The 21,501-nt window shown below is 52.1% G+C and overlaps 1 protein-coding gene and 1 long non-coding RNA gene across 4 annotated transcripts in view; one reads left to right on the plus strand and one right to left on the minus strand.

The window, feature by feature from the left end:
* MYO1F (myosin IF) overlaps positions 1–21,501 on the minus strand; it is a 51,906-nt gene that overhangs the window by 5,923 nt on the left and 24,482 nt on the right. Inside the window, exons 12-24 of one of the 2 annotated variants that reach the window (XM_034944612.3) lie at positions 21,401–21,487; positions 19,013–19,099; positions 17,660–17,827; positions 15,662–15,747; positions 13,693–13,774; positions 10,708–10,814; positions 10,258–10,356; positions 10,011–10,155; positions 4,191–4,305; positions 3,928–4,097; positions 1,152–1,297; positions 603–749; positions 267–415 (exon numbers count right to left, since the gene is read on the minus strand). In XM_034944612.3, the coding sequence (XP_034800503.3) occupies positions 267–415; positions 603–749; positions 1,152–1,297; positions 3,928–4,097; positions 4,191–4,305; positions 10,011–10,155; positions 10,258–10,356; positions 10,708–10,814; positions 13,693–13,774; positions 15,662–15,747; positions 17,660–17,827; positions 19,013–19,099; positions 21,401–21,487 (1,588 nt within the window). The remainder of the gene's footprint in view (positions 1–266; positions 416–602; positions 750–1,151; positions 1,298–3,927; positions 4,098–4,190; positions 4,306–10,010; positions 10,156–10,257; positions 10,357–10,707; positions 10,815–13,692; positions 13,775–15,661; positions 15,748–17,659; positions 17,828–19,012; positions 19,100–21,400; positions 21,488–21,501) is intronic. The other variant, XM_055104205.2, reaches the window with a different exon arrangement.
* Positions 249–21,488, plus strand: LOC134729595 (uncharacterized). Of its 2 annotated transcripts, none has more exons than XR_010110817.1 (3): positions 249–358; positions 13,478–13,634; positions 19,435–21,488. It is a non-coding gene; the product is annotated as an uncharacterized LOC134729595 (long non-coding RNA). The 2 variants fall into 2 exon arrangements; XR_010110818.1 differs by lacking the exon at positions 19,435–21,488 and adding an exon at positions 15,210–15,660 and having other exon boundaries at positions 267–358.

Here is a 21,501-nt window from a genome sequence, read left to right on the forward strand (position 1 = left end):
GGCGCGGTGGCAGGCGCCTGTAATCCCAGCTACTCGGGAGGCTGAGGCAAGAGAATCGCTTGAACCCGGGTGGCGGAGGTTGCGGTGAGCCAAGATCGTGCCACAACACCCCAGCCTGGGCGACAGAGTGAGACTCCGTCTTAAAAAAACCACAAAACTCAAAAGTCTCTCTCTCTCTCTGTAGACACTCCCCTTCCTGGCCTTCGTCCACTCTTAACCAGCCTCGCTGGCCCCGCCCCCTCTGCCCTAGTTCCGCGCAGACTCACTGGAGCTCTTGGGCAGCCCATCGCCCACGCTGACCGTGAGGGTCCGACCGCCAACCTTGAGCACTGCCAAGTCGCCGAAGCCGCGGGAGAAGGTGACGCTGCGGGTGCCGCCACCGCCCCAGCCCTCCTTCTTCACCCGAAACTGTAGTCTATGGGTTGAGAAGAAAGCTTGGGGGCGCTGGCTGAGGTCCCCCGCCCCACCCAACTCTCGCTGGTTGGGGCAGGGGCGGGGCCGGGGCCGGGGCCGAAGCGCAGTTCGGCCGGGTCGGTGGGGCGGGAGAGGGTGCGCCGCGCCGAGACCACCCCGAGATGGTGCTGGGGTTGGCGGGGCCGTACGTGTCGCTGAAGGTGAGGGGCAGGGGCCTCCGCGTCGCCTCCTCGAAGCGCTTGCACAGAAGGCTGACAAACTCGGTCTTGAAGACGCTCTCCAGGAAGCTGTCGGCGGCATCCTCTTGGAGGATGAAGAAGTCGTCCTGTCGCGTGCTGGGGAGGGGCGGGTGAGAGCGTCAGGTGGGACACAGGTGAGGGCGACAGGTGAGAGAGACAGATGAAGGTGGCTGAAGGTGGATTTAGGGAAGGGTCAGCTAAGGGCCAAGTCAGCGGTGACCAGGTAGGAGAAAAAGGGAGATGTGGCAAGGAGTGGAAGAGGTGGTTACAGAAGAGGGCCAGGTGAGGTCTAGTAAGAGGGTAAGGTGCAGGACGGAAGCATTTGGCATCTAAGGATCATGAGCATAGGGGGCAGGTGAACATGACAGGTGGGGCCAACAGAGGGCTACAGGCATGGCACCAGGTAAGATTGTCAGGGTAACAGACGGGGTCACTAGAATGAGGGCAGCCAGGGGACAGGTGAGAGTGACTGTGCGGCAGGTAGGGACCTGGCTTCACCTGAGGGAGACTCCCCGCAGAGCCTGGATGTCCACTTTCTTCTTCAAGACTTCACACACCTGGCCCTTCTCAGGTCCCTTCTTCACTTTCTCTCGCCCAATCACATACACACACTTGGGCGTCAGGATCAAGTCCCGCTTGATGGGCTGTGGGGATGCAGGATTAGAGGCTGATGCCTGTAGCCTGGCCAGCCTGGCCACAGAGGATCCACCCCAGGCAGAGGGGTGGTGCTGGCAGGTCAGGTGAGGAAGGTGGGAGCCCTCCAGGTGAAGGTGTATGAGTCGTCTGTTTTGTAGACAGGGTCTCACTCTGTCGCTCAGGCTGGAGTGCAGTGGTGCCATCATAGCTCACTGCAACCTCCCCTTCCTGGGCTTGAGTGATCCACCTGCCTCAGCCTCCTGAGTAGCTGGGACCACAGGTGCACACCACCATGCCCAGCTAATTTTGGTATTTTTTGTAGATTCAGGGTTTTGCCCTGTTGCCCAGGCTGGTCTTGAGCTCCTGATCTCAAGCAAACTGTCCTCCTTGGCCTCCCAAAGGGTTGGGATTACAGGTGTGCGCCACCACGCCTGGCCATGAGTTGTTATATAAGAAACAGAAGGAGGGCTGGGTGCCCTGGCTCACGCCTGTAATCCCAGCATTTTGGGAGGCCGAGGCGGGCAGATCATGAGGTCAGGAGTTTGAAACCAGGCTGACCAACATGGTGAAACCCCGTCTCTACTAAAAATACAAAAATTAGCTGGGCGAGGTGGTGGGCACCTGTAGTCCCAGCTACTCAGGAGGCTGAGACAGGAGAATCGCTTGAACCCAGGAGGATGAGGTTGCAGTGAGCCGAGATCCTGCCACTGCACTCCAGCCTGGGTGACAGAGCAAGACCCTGTCTCAAAAACAAACAAAAAATAACAGATCAGGCGCGGTGGCACACGCCTGTAATCCCAGCACTTTGGGAGGCTGAGGTGGGTGGATCACAAGGTCAGAAGATTGAGACCATCCTGGCTAACACCATGAAACCCCATCTCTACTAAAAATACAAAAAACTAGCCGGGCGTGGTGGCACATGCCTGTAGTCCCAGCTACTCGGGAGGCTGAGGCAGGAGAATTGCTTGAGCCTGGGAGGCAGAGGTTGCAGTGAGCGAGGTTGTGCCACTGCACTCCAGCCTGGGCGACATAACAAGATTCTGACTCAACACACACACACAAAAGAGCAAAACTCTGTCTCAAAAAAACAAAAAACAAAAACAAAAAAGAAACGAGGTCAGATGGGAATGTGTTGGTTGGTTGGTTGGCTAGAAAAGGGTGTTTGGGTCAGTGAACAGGTGCTGGGTAGGTAAGGCACCTGCTGGACATGGGTTCCCGGGCCAGATGAGAACACTTAGACCAGGCGAAAGTACTTGGGTCATGTGACTGTAGCCAGCTCAGGTAAAGGTATTATGGTTCAGGTGAGGGTGTACAAGTCAGGTAAATAGGAGTATCTGGATCATGAGAGGAAGTGAGCGGGTGTGTATCTGAACTCTATGAGTTTGTACAGGAAGGCAGGTGAGGGTGTACCTGGTAGAAGGGTGAATGTGCAAGCCGGTTGAGCTGGCCTGCGGTCAGAGTTCTCTGGGTCTAGTGGGGATACCTGTCTCAGTGAAAACATTTTAGGTGATGGTATACAGGTCACCTGAGAGGGCATACCTGCCACACAGACCTGTCCAAAGCAGGTGGGTGGATCAGGTGAAGGTACCTAATAATGTATGTCTGGTATGTGAAGTTGTACAGATCATGTGAGGAGGCACCTGCCACATAAACTTGTCCAAGGTGGGTGAGGGTGTCCAGGCCATATGAGACTATCCATCCAGGTAAAGATGGTATATAGGTGATCTCAGTGTGTACCTGCCACACATAGGCCTCTCTAAGGTGAGGGTAGGGTGAGTTACTGGGCTAGGTGACTGTCTGGGACATGAGATATGGGTCAAGTGAGTGTGTACCTGGCCCGCCCAGGTACAGGTGACGGTAAACAGGCCAAGTCTGGGTGTACCTGTGGACAGGAGAGTCCAGGCTAGGTGATTAGAGTACACCTAGGTTCAGGGCTGTCTGGGGCAGAAGAGGATGTGTCTGTTGGTGGAGGTGCCCAGCTGTCTATGCCAAGCATGAATGCACGGGTCAGGTGGTGTATCCCTGTAGACAGCATGTACCTATGGACTAGGCTGCCTGGGCCAGGTGAGAGTGTACCTGTGGACATGTGTGTCTGGGCCAGGTGAAAGTATATCTAATTTCCAGGTTGAAGGTAGAGTGTACCTAATGGATGGGTGTGTCTAGGATAGGCAAGGGTGGCCCCGTGGTTGGGGCTTCTAGACAAGGTGAATGAATGTGTGATTGTTGAGAGATGCATCTGGCCAGGTGAGGGTGTATCTGACAGGTGTGTCTGGGCTACAAGTGCATGTTTGATGGACAGCTGTGTCTGCTATACTTGAGTGTATACCTGTGGGCAGGTGTGTCTGTGCCGGGTAATGATGTACCTGTGATGGAACAGATTGATCTAGGCTGGGGGATAGATACCTGTGGGCAGGTGTGCCTGGGCTAGGTGAGGATATACCTGTGATGGAACAGACGGATCTAGGCTGGGGGATAGATACCTATGGACAGGTGTGTCTGTGCCAGGTGAGGGTATACCTGTGATGGAACAGATGGATCTAGGCTGGGGGATATCTGGCTGTGGGCAGGTGCATCTGGGCCAGGTGAGGGTGCCAGGCTGTAGCCAGGGTCTTGCTGTGCCCACCCACTAGTGCCTCACCTTGAAGCGGCGGTCGTACTTGGTGACCGAATCGGCGAAGTCCACCCGCTCCCTCTTGCCCAGGAACTGACGCAGCTCGGGCCGCTCCTCCAGCCCCAGGTAGTCCCCGACGAAGTTCCGATTGATGCTGTTGCGCCTCCGCTCCTTCTTGTTCAGCAGGATGTTGGAAGCTGCGGGGACAGAGGGTGGAGGGCAGAGCTCCTGATACAGCTCCTCCAGGTCCTTGTGCCCCCACCCCGCGCCGTTTACCTGAAGCCTCTCACCTTCCTCCCGCATCTCCTCGTACTTCCGGACAGCCACGTGGCGCCGCCAGGCCTTCTGGATGGTTCGGGCAAAGCCATCGAACTTTCGCTCTCGCACCTCCTCCAGGAGGAAAAGCTGGGCGGGGGTTGTGGGGGGCAAGGGTGAGTCCTGGTGTCTCCCCAGGGGCTGCAGTTCCGGGTTTTCCCTGCGCTCACCCTACTCACACGCTTTTGCTCACCCATCCCCACACATGTGCTAATTTTTTTAAGAGGCGGGGTCTTTCTAGTGACACTCGTTCATAAAGAAAAGAAGAAAAAGGGGCCGGGGGCAGTGGCTCACGCCTGTAATCCTAGCACTTCGGGAGGCCGAGGCGGGTGGATCACCTGAGGTCAGGAGTTTGAGACCAGCCTGACCGACATAGTGAAACCCCATCTCTACTAAAAATACAAAAAGAAATTAGCTGGGCATGGTGGTAGATGCCTGTGATCCCAGCTACTCGGGAGCCTGAGGCAGGAGAATCACTTGAACCTGGGAGGCGGAGGTTGCAGTGAGCTGAGATCGCGCCATTGCACTCCAGCCTGGACAACAAGAGTGAAACTCCATCTCAAAAAAACAAAAAACAAAAACAAAAAAAGCTGGTGGCTCATGCCTATAATCCCAGCACTTTGGGAGGCTGAGGCGGGAAGATCGCCTGAGGTCGGGAGTTTGAGACCAGCCTGATCAACATGGAGAAACCCTGTCTTTACTAAAAACATAAAATTAGCCGGGCATGGTGGCACATGCCTGTAATACCAGCTACTCAGGAGGCTGAGGCAGGAGAATCACTTGAACCTGGGAGTTGGAGGTTGCGGTGAGCCGAGATTGTGCCATTGCACTCTAGCCTGGGCAACAAGAGCAAAACTTCATCTCAAAAAAAGAAAAAAAGAAAAAGACAGGGTCTCGCTCCGTCACCCAGACTGGAGTGTGGTGGTGCAGTCATAGCTCACTGCAGCTTCAACCTCTTGGGTTCAAGTGATCCTCCCACCTCTGCCTCCTGAGTAGCTGGGACTACAGCTGTGAGCCACCATGCCCAGCTAATTTTGTGGTGATGTGGTCTTGCCATGTTGCCCAGGCTGGAAAAATTTTTATCTTCCTCCAAATGACTGGACCTCCCTGTGGGTCTCTCCCCATGTGGGGTACACACTTCTGCCTTACATGATAACAGTGAGTCACTAGCTTCAGATCACAGCTGTGCCACTTACTACCTGTGTGCTTTTGCAAGAAACGGTATGATGTCACGGTTTCTTACACTGTTACTCTACACTATCCACGAGGTACATTGCCGTGTCAGAGATGGTAGAAATAGGAACCAGTGTGCATCTTGGAAAACCAATAAAATACAGTAAATATGAAAATGTGGCCGGGTGCAGTGGCTCAAGCCTGTAATCCCAGCATTTTGGGAGGCCGAGGTGGGCAGATCACCTGAGGTCAAGAGTTTGAGACCAGCCTGGCCAACATGGTGAAACCCCGTCTCTACTAATAATACAAAAGTTAGCCGGGTGTGGTGGCGCATGCCTGTCATCCCAGCTACTCGGGAGACTGAGGCAGGAGAATCGCTTGAACTCGGGAGGTGGTGGTTGCAGTGAGCGGAGATTGCGCCACTGCACTCCAACCTGGGCGACAGAGTGAGACTCAGTCCCCCGACCCCTGAAAAAAAAGAATGAAACTCCATCTCAAAAAAAAAGAAAGAAAAAGAAAATCTGATGTGTAGGACTGTGATGTGACTAGCAACCTTGTGGTTGGGCAGTGTACAACCTGCACAGCCATCCGTGGCAGGCCCAGAAAGGAAGCTTTTGCAGAAAGCAGAGAAAAGGGTTTTGAGTTGTAAAAGTCTAGACCCAGAGGGGACTTAGAGAATGAATTACATTACAGCAAGTCAAAGTACAAAGTCTAAGAGGAATGTCTACTCATTTGTAATAATAGCAGGTGAACAAGGTGAGGAGCCTACTGGATATTAAAATACTGTAAATCTATAGTAATAAAAACAATAGCATGCCTGTCAGAGAATAGAATGATTAACTGGAATAGGGCAGATGCTTGAGAAACATCCTAATTCAAAGAGAAACTGTGATCAAAGGGACAATATTGTCAATTAGTGAAGATGGGAAATAATGCAAATATAGGCTGGGTGCGGTGGCTTATGCCTCTAATCCCAGCACTTTGGGAGGCTAAGGTGGGAGCATTGTTGAGCCCAGGAGTTCAAGACTAGCCTGGGCAACATAGAAAGACCCCGTCTCTACAAAAAATAAGCAAAAATTAGCCGAGGGTGATGGCACGCATGTGTAGTCCCAGCTATTCCGGAGGGTGAGGTGGGAGGATTCTTTGAGCCCAGGAGGTTGAGGCTGCAGTGAGCTGTGATTGTGCGACTGCACTCCAGCCTGGGAGATAGAGTGAGATCCTGTCTCAGAACAACAACAACAACAACAAAATATATATATATATATATACACACACACAGACACACACATACATGCGTGCATACACACACACACACACACACACAATTGGGCTTTATTTAGAAAAATTAGCACTTCACCCAGAGTGCTTTCACAAGTCCATAGGTAGCACATTGCTGCTAAGAGCCTTGCTGCCTGCTCTGCTGACCAAAATAGTTTTAATTTTTTCAGAGACAGGGTCTTGCTCTGTTTCCCAGGCTGGAGTGCAGTGGTGCGATCTCGGCTCCCGGGCTCAAGGGATCCTCCCACCTCACCCACTCAAGGCTAATTATGGTATTATTATATATATATAGTTTTTGGTAGAAAGGTAGAGTTGGGGTTTTGCCATGTTGTCCAGACTGGTCTGGAACTCTTGGGCTCAAGGACTCTACCAGCCTTGACCTCCCAAAGTGCTGGGATTACAGGCGCGAGCCAGCGTGCCCAGCCTCAGATTCTTCTTCTTCTTCTTCTTTTTTTTTTTTTTTTTTTGAGACGGAGTCTTGCTCTGTTGCCCAGGCTGGAGTGCAGTGGTGCGATCTCGGCTCACTACAAGCTCCGTCTACTGGGTTCATGCCATTCTCCTGCCTCAGCCTCCCGAGTAGCTGGGACTACAGGCGCCCGCCACCATGCCTGGCTAACTTTTTTGTATTTTTTTAGTAGAGACATGGTTTCACTGTGTTAGCCAGGGTGGTCTCAATCTCCTGACCTCATGATCTGCCTGCCTCGGCCTCCCAAAGTGCTGGGAATTACAGGCGTGAGCCAGCACACTCAGCCTCAGATTCTTCTTTAAAACCTTTAGAGAGTATGGCCATGCCAACACCTTGATTTTGGACTTCTGACTTGCGGAACTGTGAGAGAATAAATTGCTGTTGTGTTAAGCCATGGAGTTTGTGGAACTTTGTTTCAGCCGTCCCAGCAGACTATTATAATATACCTGGGATGCTGGGCCACAAAGGCCAACAGGCAGATAAAATGTTTGAGGATGGCCCAAACCATGTTCATAAGAAAATCAAAATAGGGGCCGGGCGCGGTGGCTCGTGCATATAATCCCAGCACTTTGGGAGGCTGAGGTGGGCGGATCACTTGAGGTCAGGACCAGCCTGGCCAACAGGGTGAAAACCCATCTCTACTAAAAACACAAAAATTAGCCTGGTGTGGTGGCGGGTGCCTGTAATTCCAGCTACTTGGGAGGCTGAGGCGGGAGAATTGCTTGAACCAGGAAGGTGGAGGTTGCAGTGAGTCACGATTGCACCATTCCACTTTAGCCTGGGTGACAGAGCGAGACTCTGTCTAAAAAAAAAAAAAAAAATTCATCCCAACATGAATGCATTTTTGGTTGAGAAAGGCTCCAACTCCATTAAGCTAATTTAATTTCTTGATTACTTTTTAAATATAGCACAGTTAAACCATTGGCTATTTTTCTTTTCTTTTCTTTTCTTTTTTTCAGAGTCTCACTTTGTCCCCCAGGCTGGAGTGCAGTGGCGCAATCTCAGCTCACTGCAACCTCTGCCTCCCAGGTTCGAGCAATTCTCCTGCCTCAGCCTCCCAGGTAGCTGGGATTACAGGCACGTGTCACCAAGCCCGGCTTATTTTGTATTTTTAGTAGAGATGGGGTTTCCCCATGTTGGCCAGGCTGGTCTCGAACTCCTAACCTCAAGTGATCCACCACCCTGGCCTCCCAAAGTGCTGGGATTACAGTTGTGAGCCACCGTGCCTGGCCTTTTCTTCTATTTTCATTTTACTAATTTTTTTTTTTTGAGATGGAGTCTCGCTCTGTTGCCCAGGCTAGAGTGCAGTGGTACGATCTCAGCTCACTGCAATCTCTGCCTCCTGGGTTCCAGTGATTCTCCTGCCTCAGCCTCTTGAGTAGCTGGGATTACAGGTGCACACCACCACACTCGGCTAATTTTTTCTATTTGTAGTAGAGACGGGGTTTCACCATGTTGGTCAGGCTGGTCTTGAACTCCTGACCTCGTGATCCACTCGCCTTGGCTTCCCAAAGTGTTGAGATTATAGGCATGAGCTACTGCACCCAGCTTATTTTACTAAAATTAAATTACTGTTGCCCAGGCTAGAGTGCAGTGGTACGATCTTGGCTCACTTCAACCTCTGCCTCCTGGGTTAAAGTGACTCTCCTGCTTCAGCCTCCTGAGTAGCTGGTATTACAGGTGTGCACCACGCCCAGCTAATTTTTGTACTTTTAATAGAGAAGGGGTTTCACCATGTTGGCCAGGCTGGTCTCGAACTCCTGACCTCAAGTGATCCATCCACCTCAGCCTCCCAAATTGCTGAGATTACAGGTGTGAGCCACTGCGCCTGGCCAGCAAGATTATTTTCATCAGGATTATTTTCTTTCTTTTATAAATATTCAGTCTGTCTTTGTTGTTGATGTTCTTATAAGATTTTACCACTAAGCATCTGCCGTCGTGAATTTCATCATTTCTACCCCGTCCGTCTTCTCCAAATCAAAATCCATAGACTGAAATTTTTGTCTAAATTAAATTTTACTTTATATAGTCTTTGCTGGTGATAGTTATTTTTCTTTTTTCTTTTTGTCTTTTGTAGAGACAGGGTCTCACTATGTTTCCCAGGCTGGTCTCGAACTCCTGGCTTCAAACCATCCTCCTGCCTCAGCCTCCCAAAGCACTGATATTACAGGCATGCGCTACCACACCTGACTTGGTGCTAGTTTTATTTTGCCTTTTTTCTGTTCTATGTCAAAATTTTTGGTCTATTTCTTCCAGAGTGTCTCTCTCAGTCTCTCTCTCTCAATCTCTCAATCACAGTCTTTCTTTTTTTTTTTTGAGACGGAGTCTCGCTCTGTCGCCCAGGCTGGAGTGCAGTGGCACGATCTCGGCTCACTGCAACCTCTGCCTCCCGGGTTCAAGCCATTCTTCTGCCTCAGCCTCCCGAGTAGCTGGGACCACAGGTGCCCGCCACCATGCCCGGCTAATTTTTTTTGTATTTTTAGTAGAGACGCTGTTTCACTGTGTTAGCCAGGATGGTCTCGATCTCCTGGCCTTGTGATCCGCCCTCCTCAGCCTCCCAAAGTGCTGGGATTACAGGCATGAGCCACCGCGCCCGGCAATCGCAGTCTTTCTTAATCTCTCGCTCAGTCTCTCTCAGTCTCTTACTTTCAGTCTATTAATCTCTCAGTTGCTTTCTCAATTTCTCTCTCAACCTCTTTCTCAATTTCTCTGTCAATCCCTCTCTCTCAATCTGTTTCTCAGTTTCTCAATCTATCAGTGTTTCTCTCAATCTCTGTCTCCCTCTGTCTCTCTCTCTCTGTCTCTCTCAGTCCCTCTCTATACCTTTCTCTCTCTTCCCCTCTCCCTCCTTCTCTGCCTGTCCCTCAAACACACTCACCGACTCTGGGTTCTTGACAAAGACCTTGGTGCTCCCCATCTGGTACTGGTCGGGCTCCATGTTAACCGCCCGAAGCAGGTGCTGGACGCCCTGGCGTTCGTCCCCACGCCACCGCGGCCACGTCTCGGGGGTCAGAATGGCATACCTGGGGGCGGAGGGCTGGGGTGTGGGAGTGCTCATAGCAGACAGGCCTGGCTGGGCGTTCTGATGAGGGGGATGGCGAGGGCGGGGGTGGAGGGCTCCTCACCTCTGCAGGAACTTGGCGAACTGGCGGCGGTAGGCGAAGCCGGCTCTGCGCACCCTGATGTTCTCCTTCAGGCCCAGGTATTCCACCTGGTGCTTGACTCTGGTGGGGAGGGTAGGCTGAGTCCCCTCGGGATGGGGAGTCACCAGTCCTGGGGGTGGGTGGGAGGTGCTGGAGGTGGGGGACCTGGGGGGATCTGGATTCATGCTGAGGGAAGTTTGGGGGGTGAGTTCTGTGGTCTGGGGGTGCTTCGGGGGTCAGCCTGGGGACTGGGGGGAGGGATCTTGTCCTGATGGTCCCTTCTGGGGTCAGTTCTGCAGGTGGGGGATTGTGGGAGGGGCTGTGCTAGTCCCTGGGTCATCCTACAGGAGGTCAGGGAGGTGTCTCGGTCAGTTCTAGGGGTAACTGCAGGGCCTGGGGGGAATGAATCTTGGATTGGTTGGGGGGGATCACCTGTTCTCCTCCCAGTCTCGGGGCCTCTTGGTCTCGTTGGGTTTGATGCAGCGGATGTAGTGGGGTGTGCACCTCATCAGTGTGGCCACCAGGTCGTTGGCTTGTTTCTGAGGCAGAAGCGAAGGCAGGGGTGGGTGGGGGGCACCCTCTGGCCCCTCTTTTTTCCACCCTGGATACAGTCCCAAGAGACAGAGACTGGGGGTGGGTGAGGGCTGGTAACAGATAAGCCACAGGGGCCAGATGTCCCTGGTCTGTGTGCACCTCCACTAGTGCACACCACACTAGTGGGACTGATGTGGGGTGTCTGCCTGACCCTCGAACCCAAGACAAGGAGCTCTCACGTCTACCGCACTCACCACTTAGCTTGGCACATAGTAAGAGCTCAGTAAATGTTTGTTGACTGAGTAACAGCGCCCTTATGAGAGCATTTCTTTTTGTCCTTTGGGGAGATAGGTACCTTGGGTGTTTGTTTTTTTGTTTTATTCTGTTTTATTTTGTTTTGAGATGGAATTTTGCTCTGTCACCCAGGCTGGAGTGCAATGGTGCCATCTTGGCTCACTGCAACCTCCACCACCTGGATCCAAGAGATCCTTCTGCCTCAGCCTCCCAAGTAGCTGGGATTACAGGCATGTGCCACCACACCTGGATAATTTTTAGTAGAGACAGGGTTTTGCCATGTTGGTCAGGCTGGTCATGAACTCCTGACCTCAGGTGATCCATCCGCCTCTGGCTCCCAAGGTGTTGGGATTACAGGCATGAGCCACCATGCCTGGCTGGGTGATTTTTTTTGAGACAGGGTCTCCCTCTGTCACTCAGGCTGGGGTATAGTGGCGCCGTGATAGTTCACTGTAGCCTCAGCCTCCTGTGCTCAAGCGATCCACTGCCTCAGCCTCCGGAGTAGCTAGGATTACAGGTCTGAGCCACTGTGCCTGGCTGAGACACGTACTTTGGAGGTAGGGAAACTGTGTGTATGCCTGAGAGGTTTGCCTTGGGTTTTGCATTTTGTTTTATTTTTATTTTTATTTGGAGACAAAATCTCGCTCTGTTGCCAGGCTGGAGTGCAGTGGCATGATCTCGGCTCACTGCAACCTCCGTCTCCCAGGTTCAAGTGATTCTCCCACCTCAGCCTTCCGAGTAGCTGCCACCACACCCAGCTCCTTTTTTTATATATATATATTTTTAGTAGAGACGGGGTTTCACCATGTTGGCCGGGCTGGTCTTCAACTCCTGACCTCAGGTGATCCACCTGCCTCAGCCTCCCAAAGTCCTGGGATTACAGGCTTGAGCCACTGTGCCTGGCTTGCATTTTTATTTTATTTTATTTTATTATTTATTTATTAATTTATCTGAGACAGGGTCTTGCTCTGTCATCCAGGCTGGAGTGCAGTGGCTCTTGGCTCACTGCAACCTCCATCTCCCAAGTTCAAGCAATTCTCCTGCCTCAGCCTCCTGAGTAGCTGGGATTACAGGCATATGCTGGCTAAATTTTGTATTTTTAGTAGAGATGGGCTTTCACCATGTTGGCCAGGCTGGTCTTGAAATCCTGACTTCAAGTGATCTGCCCGATTCAGCCTCTGAAAGTGCTGGGATTACAGGTGTGAGCCATTGCTCCCGGTCTGATTTTTTTTTTTTTTTTTTAAGAGACAGGGTCTCACTCTGTTCCCAGGCTAAAGTGCCAGGGTGCAATCATGGTTCACTGCAGCCTCGACCTCCTGGGCTAAAGTGATCCTCCTGCCTCAGCCTCCCAAGTAGCTGGGACCACAGGTGTGCACTACTATGCTTGGCTAATTTTTAATTTATTTTTTATAGAGACGGGGTCTTGTTTTGTTGCCCAGACTAGATTTGTTGTCACATTCATAGCGACAGAATGGTGAGTGCCAGGGACTTGGAAAGCAGATAGGCAGTGTTTCCTGGGGACACAGTTTCAGTTTGGGAAGATGAGAAAGTTCTGGAGATGGGTAGTGGTGATGGTTGCACAACCATATGAATGCACTTAATACCACTGAACTGTGACATTAAAACTGGTTAAAATATTATTAGATAGGCTGGGCACAGTGGCTCACACCTGTAATCCCAGCACTTTGGGAGGCTGAGGCGGGCGGATCACCTGAGGTCAGGAGACCAGCCTGGCCCACATGGTGAAACCCCGTCTCTACTGAAAATACAAAATTAGGCCGGGCGCCGTGGCTCACACCTGTAATCCCAGCGCTTTGGGAGGCTGAGGCAGGCGGATCATCTGAGGTCGGGAGTTCGAGAACAGCCTGGCCAACATGGTGAAACCCTGTCTCTACTGAAAATACAAAATTTGCTGGGCATGGTGGTGCATGCCTGTAATCCCAGCTACATGGGAGGCTGAGGCAGGAGAATCACTTGAACCCAAGAGGCAGAGGTTGTGGTGAGTGGAGATCACGCCATTGCACTCCAGCCTAGGCAACAAGAGTGAAACTCCATCTCAAAAAAAAAACAAACCAACAAAAAAACAAAATTAGCTGGGTGTGGTGGCGCATGCTTGTAATCCCAGCTACTTGGGAGGCTGAGGCAGAAGAATCGCTTGAACCCAGGAGGTGGAGGTTGCAGAGGGCCCAGATCGTGCCACTGCACTCCATCCTGGGTGACAGAGCAAGACTCTGTCTCAAAAAAAAAAATTACTGGATATTATTAAGATGATAAATTTTATGTCATGTATATTTTACCACAAATTTAAAAAATGGTAAATGACTAAAGACCAAACAAAAATGTATTAGAATAATGGTCTACTTCTGCATTGAAGGAGTTGATGGAGACCTCCAAGAAGCTGGTTCAAGCTCCCTAAACCCAGAGCTGGAGGAAGACCCTGCTGAACAGATGACATCACAGACAGAGGCAGAAGCCCCGGGATTGGTAGACAGACAGACATTGGAATGCGAGAAACAGAGTCCGGACCCCAGGTAGGGTGGAACTCAGCCCTCTGCAGGCCCAGCTCCCCGTTGTACACCCCAGGCCCACCTTGATCTTGGAGCCGGCGGTGCTGGGGCGCCCCTTCTTGTCTCCATCCAGCTTCTCGGGGAAGAGCATCCGGAGGAAGGCCCTGGGTAGGAAAGGGGAGAGGAGGAGTTGGAGGTATGGCTAGACCTTCAGGTACTCTCCTCCAGGGGTGGGGCAGCCTCAATGCCGCAACGCAAAATATGGTTCTCTCAATGTGGAGGGGAGCTGTGATGGGTGAGATGCAGAGGGTTGGTTTTTTGGTTTGTTTTTTGAGGCAGGGCCTCGCTTTGTCCTCCAGGTTGGGGCGCATTGGTGCGATGATAGGAACTGCAGCCTGGAACTCCTGGGCTCAAGCCAATGTGTGAATGTATTGAATGCCACTGAATTGTACATTTCATTTCATTTTATTTTATTTATTTATTTATTTCCTTTATTTTTTCTTTGTCACAAAAAGGGAACAACATGGATAAATTGTACATTTTAAAATGGTTAATAAGGCCGGGTGCGGTGGTGCATGCCCGTAATCCCAGCACTTTGGGAGGCTGAGGCAGGTGGATCACCTGAAGTCAGGAGTTTGAGACAAGCCTGACCAACATGGTGAAACCCTGTCTCTACTAAAAATACAAAAATTAGCTGGGCATGATGGTGGGCGTCTATTATCCCAGCTACTCGGGAGGCTGAGGCAGGAGAATTGCTTGAACCCAGGAGGTGGAGGTTGCAGTGAGCCGAGATCGTGCCACTGCACTCCAGTCTGGGCGGCAGGGTGAGAGACACTGTCTCAAAAAAAAAAAAAAAAAAATCGGATTGTGGTGATGGTTGCGCAGTTCTGTGAATTTGCTAAACGTCATTGATTTAGACGCTGCTTAAAGTGGGTGGATTTAATGGTAAGTGCTGCTGAAACCCTAATGTGCACATGGATCCCTGGGAGGCATGGGTGCATCCTGGTTTAAAGATCAGGTTAGATTCCGATAGTTCTAAACCTCATTGTTCAGATTCTGATAGTTCAGAATCAGATGCAGATTCTGATTCTGGAGGTCTGGGGTGGAGTTTGAGGTTCTGCCTTTTTTTTCCCCTCAGAGATAAGGTCTGTTGCCAAGGCTGGAGTGCAGTGGTGCAATCACGGCTCACTGTAGCCTCCACCTCCTAGGCTCAAGTGATCCTTTTATCTCAGCCTCCCGAGTAGCTGGGACTATAGGCATGTGCCACCACACCCAGCTAATTAATTGATTATTATTATTTTTGCTGGCAGAGTAGACAAGTATTTAAAAAAAAGAATTTTTTTTTTAAGAGACAGGGGTCTTGCTATGTTGCCCAGGCTGGTCTTAAACTTGGGACCTCCAGTGATCCTTCTGGCTAGGGAGATTCTGCACTGGAAACAAGGCCCAAGGATGCTCAGGTTGCTGGTCTAGGAACCACATGTCAAACACTTTAAGGATCCCCGTCTTATTACTTTACATCTAATACTACGTTTGTGTGTGTGTGTGTGTGTGTGTGTGTGTTTTTGTTTGTTTGTTTGTTTGTTTTTTTTTTTGAGACAGAATCTCCCTCTGTCGCCCAGGCTGGAGTGCAGTGGCACAATCTTGGCTCATTGCAACCTCTGCCTCCTGGGTTCAAGAGATTCTTATGCTTCCACCTCCTGAGTAGCTGGAATTACAGGTGCGCGCCACCACGCCTAGGTAATTTTTATAATTTTAGTAGAGACAAGGTTTTGCCATGTTGCCCAGGCTGGTCTCAAACTCTTGGCCTCAAGAGATTTGTCCACTTCGCCCTCCCAAAGTGCTGGGATTATAGGCGTGAGCCACCGCGCCCGGCCTCTGGAGTTACTTTTTACATCAGAACTAGTCCATAGAAACACCATCCTGGCCGCACAGCCACTCCCCTCGAGTTTGTGGCGAGATGGCAGTTCTGGGGAAGATGGGGTGGTGCCCGGTCCTCCCTCCATCCCCTTGGGGGGTTGTAGCCGGAGGTCCCCATGCCTGGGACCACTCACTGCTCACTGGTCTGCATCAGCTCTATGAGGTCGGAGAAGAGAACGTCTCGGTTCCTTTCGCAGAAGCCGCTGATGTCGTAGGAGACCTGGAGGGGACAGTGCTGAGGACAGTGAGGGACTGAGAAACCTGGCTGGGAGGGTGGGCGTGGGGTGCTTACAGCCCAGGTGGTCAAGGCTTTCCTGGGGCCTGCTGTGGGGTGAGAGGATCAGGGAGTGTCTACAGCGCTGGCTGGGGGGTATCTACAGTTCAGAATAGGGGATGGGGGGCGGGCTTCCTGGAGAGCTGATGTTCAAGTTGGGGTTAGAGGATCGTGGCTGTATCCCAGGTCAGAGGTAAGGGGAGGTGGGGGTTACAACCTAGATGAGCCAGGAGAGAGTTGCAGCTTGCATCAGAGGCCGGGGGGCGGTGAAAATTATAGCTCAGACTGGTGGGTGGGGGGCTGCAGCCTGGCGGGGGGGTCCCTGGGAGTCAGAGGTTAGATTGGATATCTGTGACCTGGTCAATCAGGGGCCAGTGCAGGGGGCCTGTGTCAGGAGGGTAATAGCCCTGTCTCAGGGATCTCTGGGGGCATTTCAGCCAGGGTTGGGGGCTGGAGCTGCTACCAAAGGTTAGGGCCCTCTGTAGTTCTGAGCAGGGCTTTTGCAACCCTGGCTGAGGGAACATGGGAGCTCCAGCTGTTTTTGTTTTTGTTTGTTTTCTTTTTTTTTTTTTTTTTTGAGAAAGAGTCTTGCTCTATCACCCAGGCTGGAGTGCAATGACACGATCTCAGCTCACTGCAACCTCTGCCTTCCGGGATCAAGTGATTCTCCTGTCTCAGCCTCCTGATGAGCTGGGATTACAGGCATGTGCCACCACACCTGGCTGATTTTTTTTATTTTTAATAGAGACGGGGTTTCACTATGTTAGCCAGGATGGTCTCGATCTCCTGACCTTGTGATCCGCCCGCCTCAGCCTCCCAACGTGCTGGGATTATAGGCATGAGCCACTGCACCCGGCCCTGTTTGCTTTTGTTTTGTGAGATGGAGTCTTGCTCTGTTGCCCAGGCTGGAGTGCTGTGGCACAATCTTGGCTTACTGCAACCTCCACCTCCTGGGTTCAAGTGATTCTCCTGCCTCAGCCTCCTGAGTAGCTGGGATTACAGGTGCCCACCACCACGCCCAGCTGATTTTTGTATTTTTAGTAGAGACTGGGTTTCACCATGTTGGCCAGGCTGGTCTTGAACTCCTGACCTCAGGTGATCCACCTGCCTCGGCCTCCCAAAGTGCTGGGATTACAGGCGTGAGCCACCACTCCCAGCCTCTCCAGCCCATTTTAGGGGCACTCCTAGGAACTTCTGCTCTCATGTTGTGAGATCCTTGGATCACTGCCTGAGAGTCTGTAGTCCTGTCTTTTGGGGAGTGGGGCTGCGGGCATGGTTAGAGTCCAGTGGATTTCTGTAGCCTTCGGTAGGGGTCTGTAGGAGGCTTCAGCACATTTTGAAGGCTGGTGGCTCACAGGAGGGGCCTGGGGGCTTTGGGGATTTCCTCTCCAAATTGGGATCAGAAGGTGGGGGGCTGTGTCGTAGTCAGGGGGTTATGACTCACATTGGGGCTTATCTGTGAGCATAGGCAGTCTGGTACCCAAGCTGGTGTTAATCGGGGGGAATTCTGTTCCCTCTGTTAGGGGAGTTGATGTGTAAGGGAAGCTGTGGCCTGGATCAGAGGTCAGGGTTTCTGCAGCCCTGGCCCAGGGAACACGGTGGTGGTAGTGGTGGTGGTGGTGATGGTGGTGTCCAGACAAGTTTGGGGCTTAGAGAGTTCCTGGGGGGTCAGCCGGAAGGGTCTGTAGTTCTGGTTAGTAGGGGGTGGATTGAGGCAGGGGGACAGTGGAATTCTACAGCCCTGGATAAGGGTCCTAGCAGGCTCTTTCCAGCCTGGGTGCTGGAGGGTGGGGGCTACAGCCTGGAGCCCTGGGGGTCTGCGAGGAGGCACAGGGTAGGGTAGGGGCAGGGGGCGCACCTTGCCAGCGTAGTGGTGGATGACGAAGCCGGCGCTCCAGCTGTTGAAATGCTCGTGGGTCCCCACGGCCGCCTGCAGCTTCTGCAGCAGTGTCTGGTCTGCTCCCCCGCCCGTGGCGTGCATGGTGGCGCACACGTCGTCCAAGACGCTCATGATGCCTGGGGGGCTCTGCGGGGCGAGCAGGAGCCAGCAGCGGCTCAGTTTGGTCTGCCTTGCCTCCCCACAGCTCGTCAGTGTGGAGATTAGGGGAGGGAGGGGGTGGAGGAGTGGAGGGAGCTAGAGCTTTGCGGGTGGGGAGGACACCAGGGGCTTCCAAATACAAGCACAAAAGGCGTTGCAGGGGTCAGGGATGGAAGGGATAGGGGGGCAAGGGTGTGTGGGGCTACTGTGGAAGCTCGCTGAGGTGCAGAAGTGGGTGGGGACCCCTCAAGAGATTCAGGCCCTAGACTAGAATCCCTTGGTAGGGGGACCTGCCTTATGTATGTATTTATTTATTTAGAGACGGAGTCTTGCTCTGTTGCCCAGGCTGGAGAGCAGTGGTGTGATCTCAGCTCACTGCAGCCTCCATCTCCCAGGTTCGAGTGATTCTCCTGCCTCAGCCTCCTGAGTAGCTGGGATTACAGGCATGCCGCCACCATGCCCGGCTAATTTTTGTATTTTTTAGTAGAGATGGGGTTTCACCATGTTGGCCAGGCTGGTTTCGAACTCTTGGCCTCAGGTGATCCACCTGCCTTGGCCTCCCAAAGTGCTGGGATTACAGGCATGAGCCACCATGTCCCGCCTAAATATGTCTTAAATTTAATTTTTTTGAGACAGGGTCTTGTTCTGTTCCTCAGGCTGGAGTGTGGTGGTGCAATCATAGCTCACTGCACCCTTGACTTCCTGGGCTCAAGTGATCCTCCCACCTCAGCCTCCCGGGTAGCTGGGATTACAGGCACCTGCCACCACGCCTGGCTAATTTTTTGTATTTTTAGTAGAGACAGGTTTTCACCATATTGGTCAGGCTGGTCTCGAACTCCTGACCTCAGGTGATCCGCCCACCTTGGCCTCCCAAAGTGCTGGGATTACAGGCGTGAGCCACCGGCATGGAATCTGCAAATTTGACTCTAACTGTGAGCTGGGGTTCCCGGGGGAATGTTTATTGAATGATTAAGCGAAAGGTGGACAAGTAGGCGGAATGAATGGATGAGGGGCGGAAGGGACATTTTGGTTGTGCTCTGTCGCTGGAAGTCCTGAGTGTAGGGTAGAGAAGGGCCTGAGGATGCCATAACACCCTTGGCCCTCCCCCTCATCTTCCAGACTCAGCTCAGGGGCCCAGTGAGACGCCCCCACCAAAGTTGACCCAGCCCTCACCAGCTTGTTTTCGATGAGGTCACAGACAACCTTGTTGTTGAAGTACTGGATTGGAGTCCAGCGGATGCCTTCCTGCACATACTCCTCCTGGGGTGGAAAAGGGGGTGGATGTGGGGGCCAGTGAAAAAGGTGTGGCCACCCTTCCCCCCATGTCCTCTCCCCTTCTCCATCTCATCACTTAGGACTGTCTCTGGTAACAAAGCCCGTCACTCCTATGTGGGCAAGGCTGGAAGTGCCAGGGAATTACATCGGTTTCAGCAGTCCTTGACCAATAATCAACAGGAGTGGGTGGATAACTACCCCAGCTCCCTCGCTTCTCTGCTCTATGAAGCCTCCTCGAGTCCCAGTGCAGTTGCATTCCGGTTGTCCACAGCATAACGTGCTCATTAACACACTATTTTGACTCTTTTTTTTTTTTTGAGATGGAGTTTCACTCCTGTTGCCTAGGCTGGAGTGCAATGGCACGATCTTGGCTCATCGCAACCTCTGCCTCCCGAGTTCAAGCGATTCTCCTGCCTCAGCCTCCCGAGAAGCTGGGATTACAGGTATGTGCCACCACGCCCGACTAATTTTGTATTTTTAGTAGAGATGGGGTTTCTCCATGTTGGTCAGGCTGGTCTCGAACTCCCAACCTCAGGACATCTGCCCACCTCGGCCTCCCAAAGTGCTGGGATTACAGGCATAAGCCACCGCACACAGCTTGCTTTTTTTTTTGAGACCGGGTTTTGCTCTGTTACCCAGGCTGGAGCTCAGCGATGCGATCCTAGCTCACTGCAACCTTGACCTCCAGGGTTCAAGTGATCCTCTCATCTCAGCCTTCCGAGTAGCTGGGACCATAGGAGCACACCACCATGCCTGGCTAATTTTTATGTTTTTTGTAGAGATGAGGTCTCACTATGTTGTCCAGGCTGGCTTTGAACCCCCAGGCTCAAGCGATCCTCTTAACTTAGCCTCCTAGATAGCTGGGACTATAGGTGTGAGTGATTGTGTCTGGCTCGGTCTGTCTCTCTCTTTTTTCTTTTCTTTTCTTTTTTTCTTTTTTGAGACAGGGTCTCATTCTGCTGTTGCCCAGGCTGGAGTGCAATGGCACAATCTCGACTCACTGCAAGCTCTGCCTCCTGGGTTCAAGCAATTCTCCTTCCTCAGACTCCTGAGTAGCTGGGATTACAGGTGCCCAGCACCACACCTGGCTAAGTTTTATATTTTTAGTAGAGATGGAGTTTCACCATGTTGGCCAGGCTGGTCTCAAACTCCTGACCTCAGGTGATCCACCCACCTCAGCCTCCCAAAGTGCTGGGATTACAGGCATGAGCCACTGCACCCAGCCTCTCTCTCTCTCTTTGTTAAAAAAATCCCTGTCTCCGGACTGGGCATGTTAACTCATGCCTGTAGTCCCAGCACTTTGGAAGGCCAAGGCGGGAGGATTGCTTGAGGCCAGGAGTTCAAGACCAATCTGGGCAACAAAGTGAAACACCAACTCTACAAAAAAGTTTTAAAATATTAGCCAGGCATGATGGTGTGTGCCTGCGGTCCCAGCTACTTGAGAGGCCGAAGTGGGAGGATTGCTTGAGCCCAGGAGGTGTAGACTGCAGTGACCTGTGATCACACCACTGCACTCCAGCCTGGACAACAGAGTGAGTTCCTGTCTCAAAAAAAAAAAAAAAAAAAAAAAAAAGCGGGGAATAGTGGCTCCCATCTGTAATCCCAGCACTTTGGGAGGCTGAGGTGGGTGGATCACGAGGTCAGGAGTTTGAGACCAGTCTGGCCAATATGATGAAACCCTGTCTCTACTAAAAATACAAAAATTAGCTGGGCATGGTGGTGGGTGCCTGTAGTCCCAGCTGCTCGGGAGGCTGAGGCAGGAGAATCACTTGAACTCTGGAGGCGGAGGTTGCAGTGAGCCGAGATCATGCCACTGCACTCCAGCCTGGGTGACAGAACAAGACTTTGTCTCAAAAAAAAAAAAGAAAAAATCCCTGACTTACTTCCTCAGTCTCCTCTTGGAGCTTCCTGGGATTGCCTCCCAGAAAATACATTTGTCTCTGAATCCTTGCCTCAGGCTCTGCTTCTGGGGGAGGGGCAAAATGAAGACAGCAGGGACTATTGCCTTATTGTTCATGGCTGTGTCTCCAAGCACCCTAAACAGTGCCTGGCATCCAACAGGTGCTCAATAAATAATTGCTGAATGAATGAACTAAGAGGCACGGTCCTTCCCAAAGCTTTAGAGGCAGAAGGAAGTATCACTATGGAGCCTGGGTAGATTGGCACAGAGAGGTGGGAACGTGGTGGGGAGGGCTGGGGTGTCCCCTAGTTGCTAAGGGATCCTCATGGTCCTTCCACCCCACCCCCACCCCAGGATCCCCCATCCCTGACTGCTTGGCTGCCCACCTGCTCGGCCTTCAGGGTAAGTTCGATAAAGATTTGCTGCAGCTTCTCATTGACGAAGTTGATGCAAAACTGCTCGAAGCCATTTTTCTGCAGAAGGAGGA

The sequence above is a fragment of the Pan paniscus genome, chromosome 20 (assembly GCF_029289425.2).
Source record: "Pan paniscus chromosome 20, NHGRI_mPanPan1-v2.0_pri, whole genome shotgun sequence".
Classification (NCBI taxonomy): domain Eukaryota; kingdom Metazoa; phylum Chordata; class Mammalia; order Primates; family Hominidae; genus Pan; species Pan paniscus.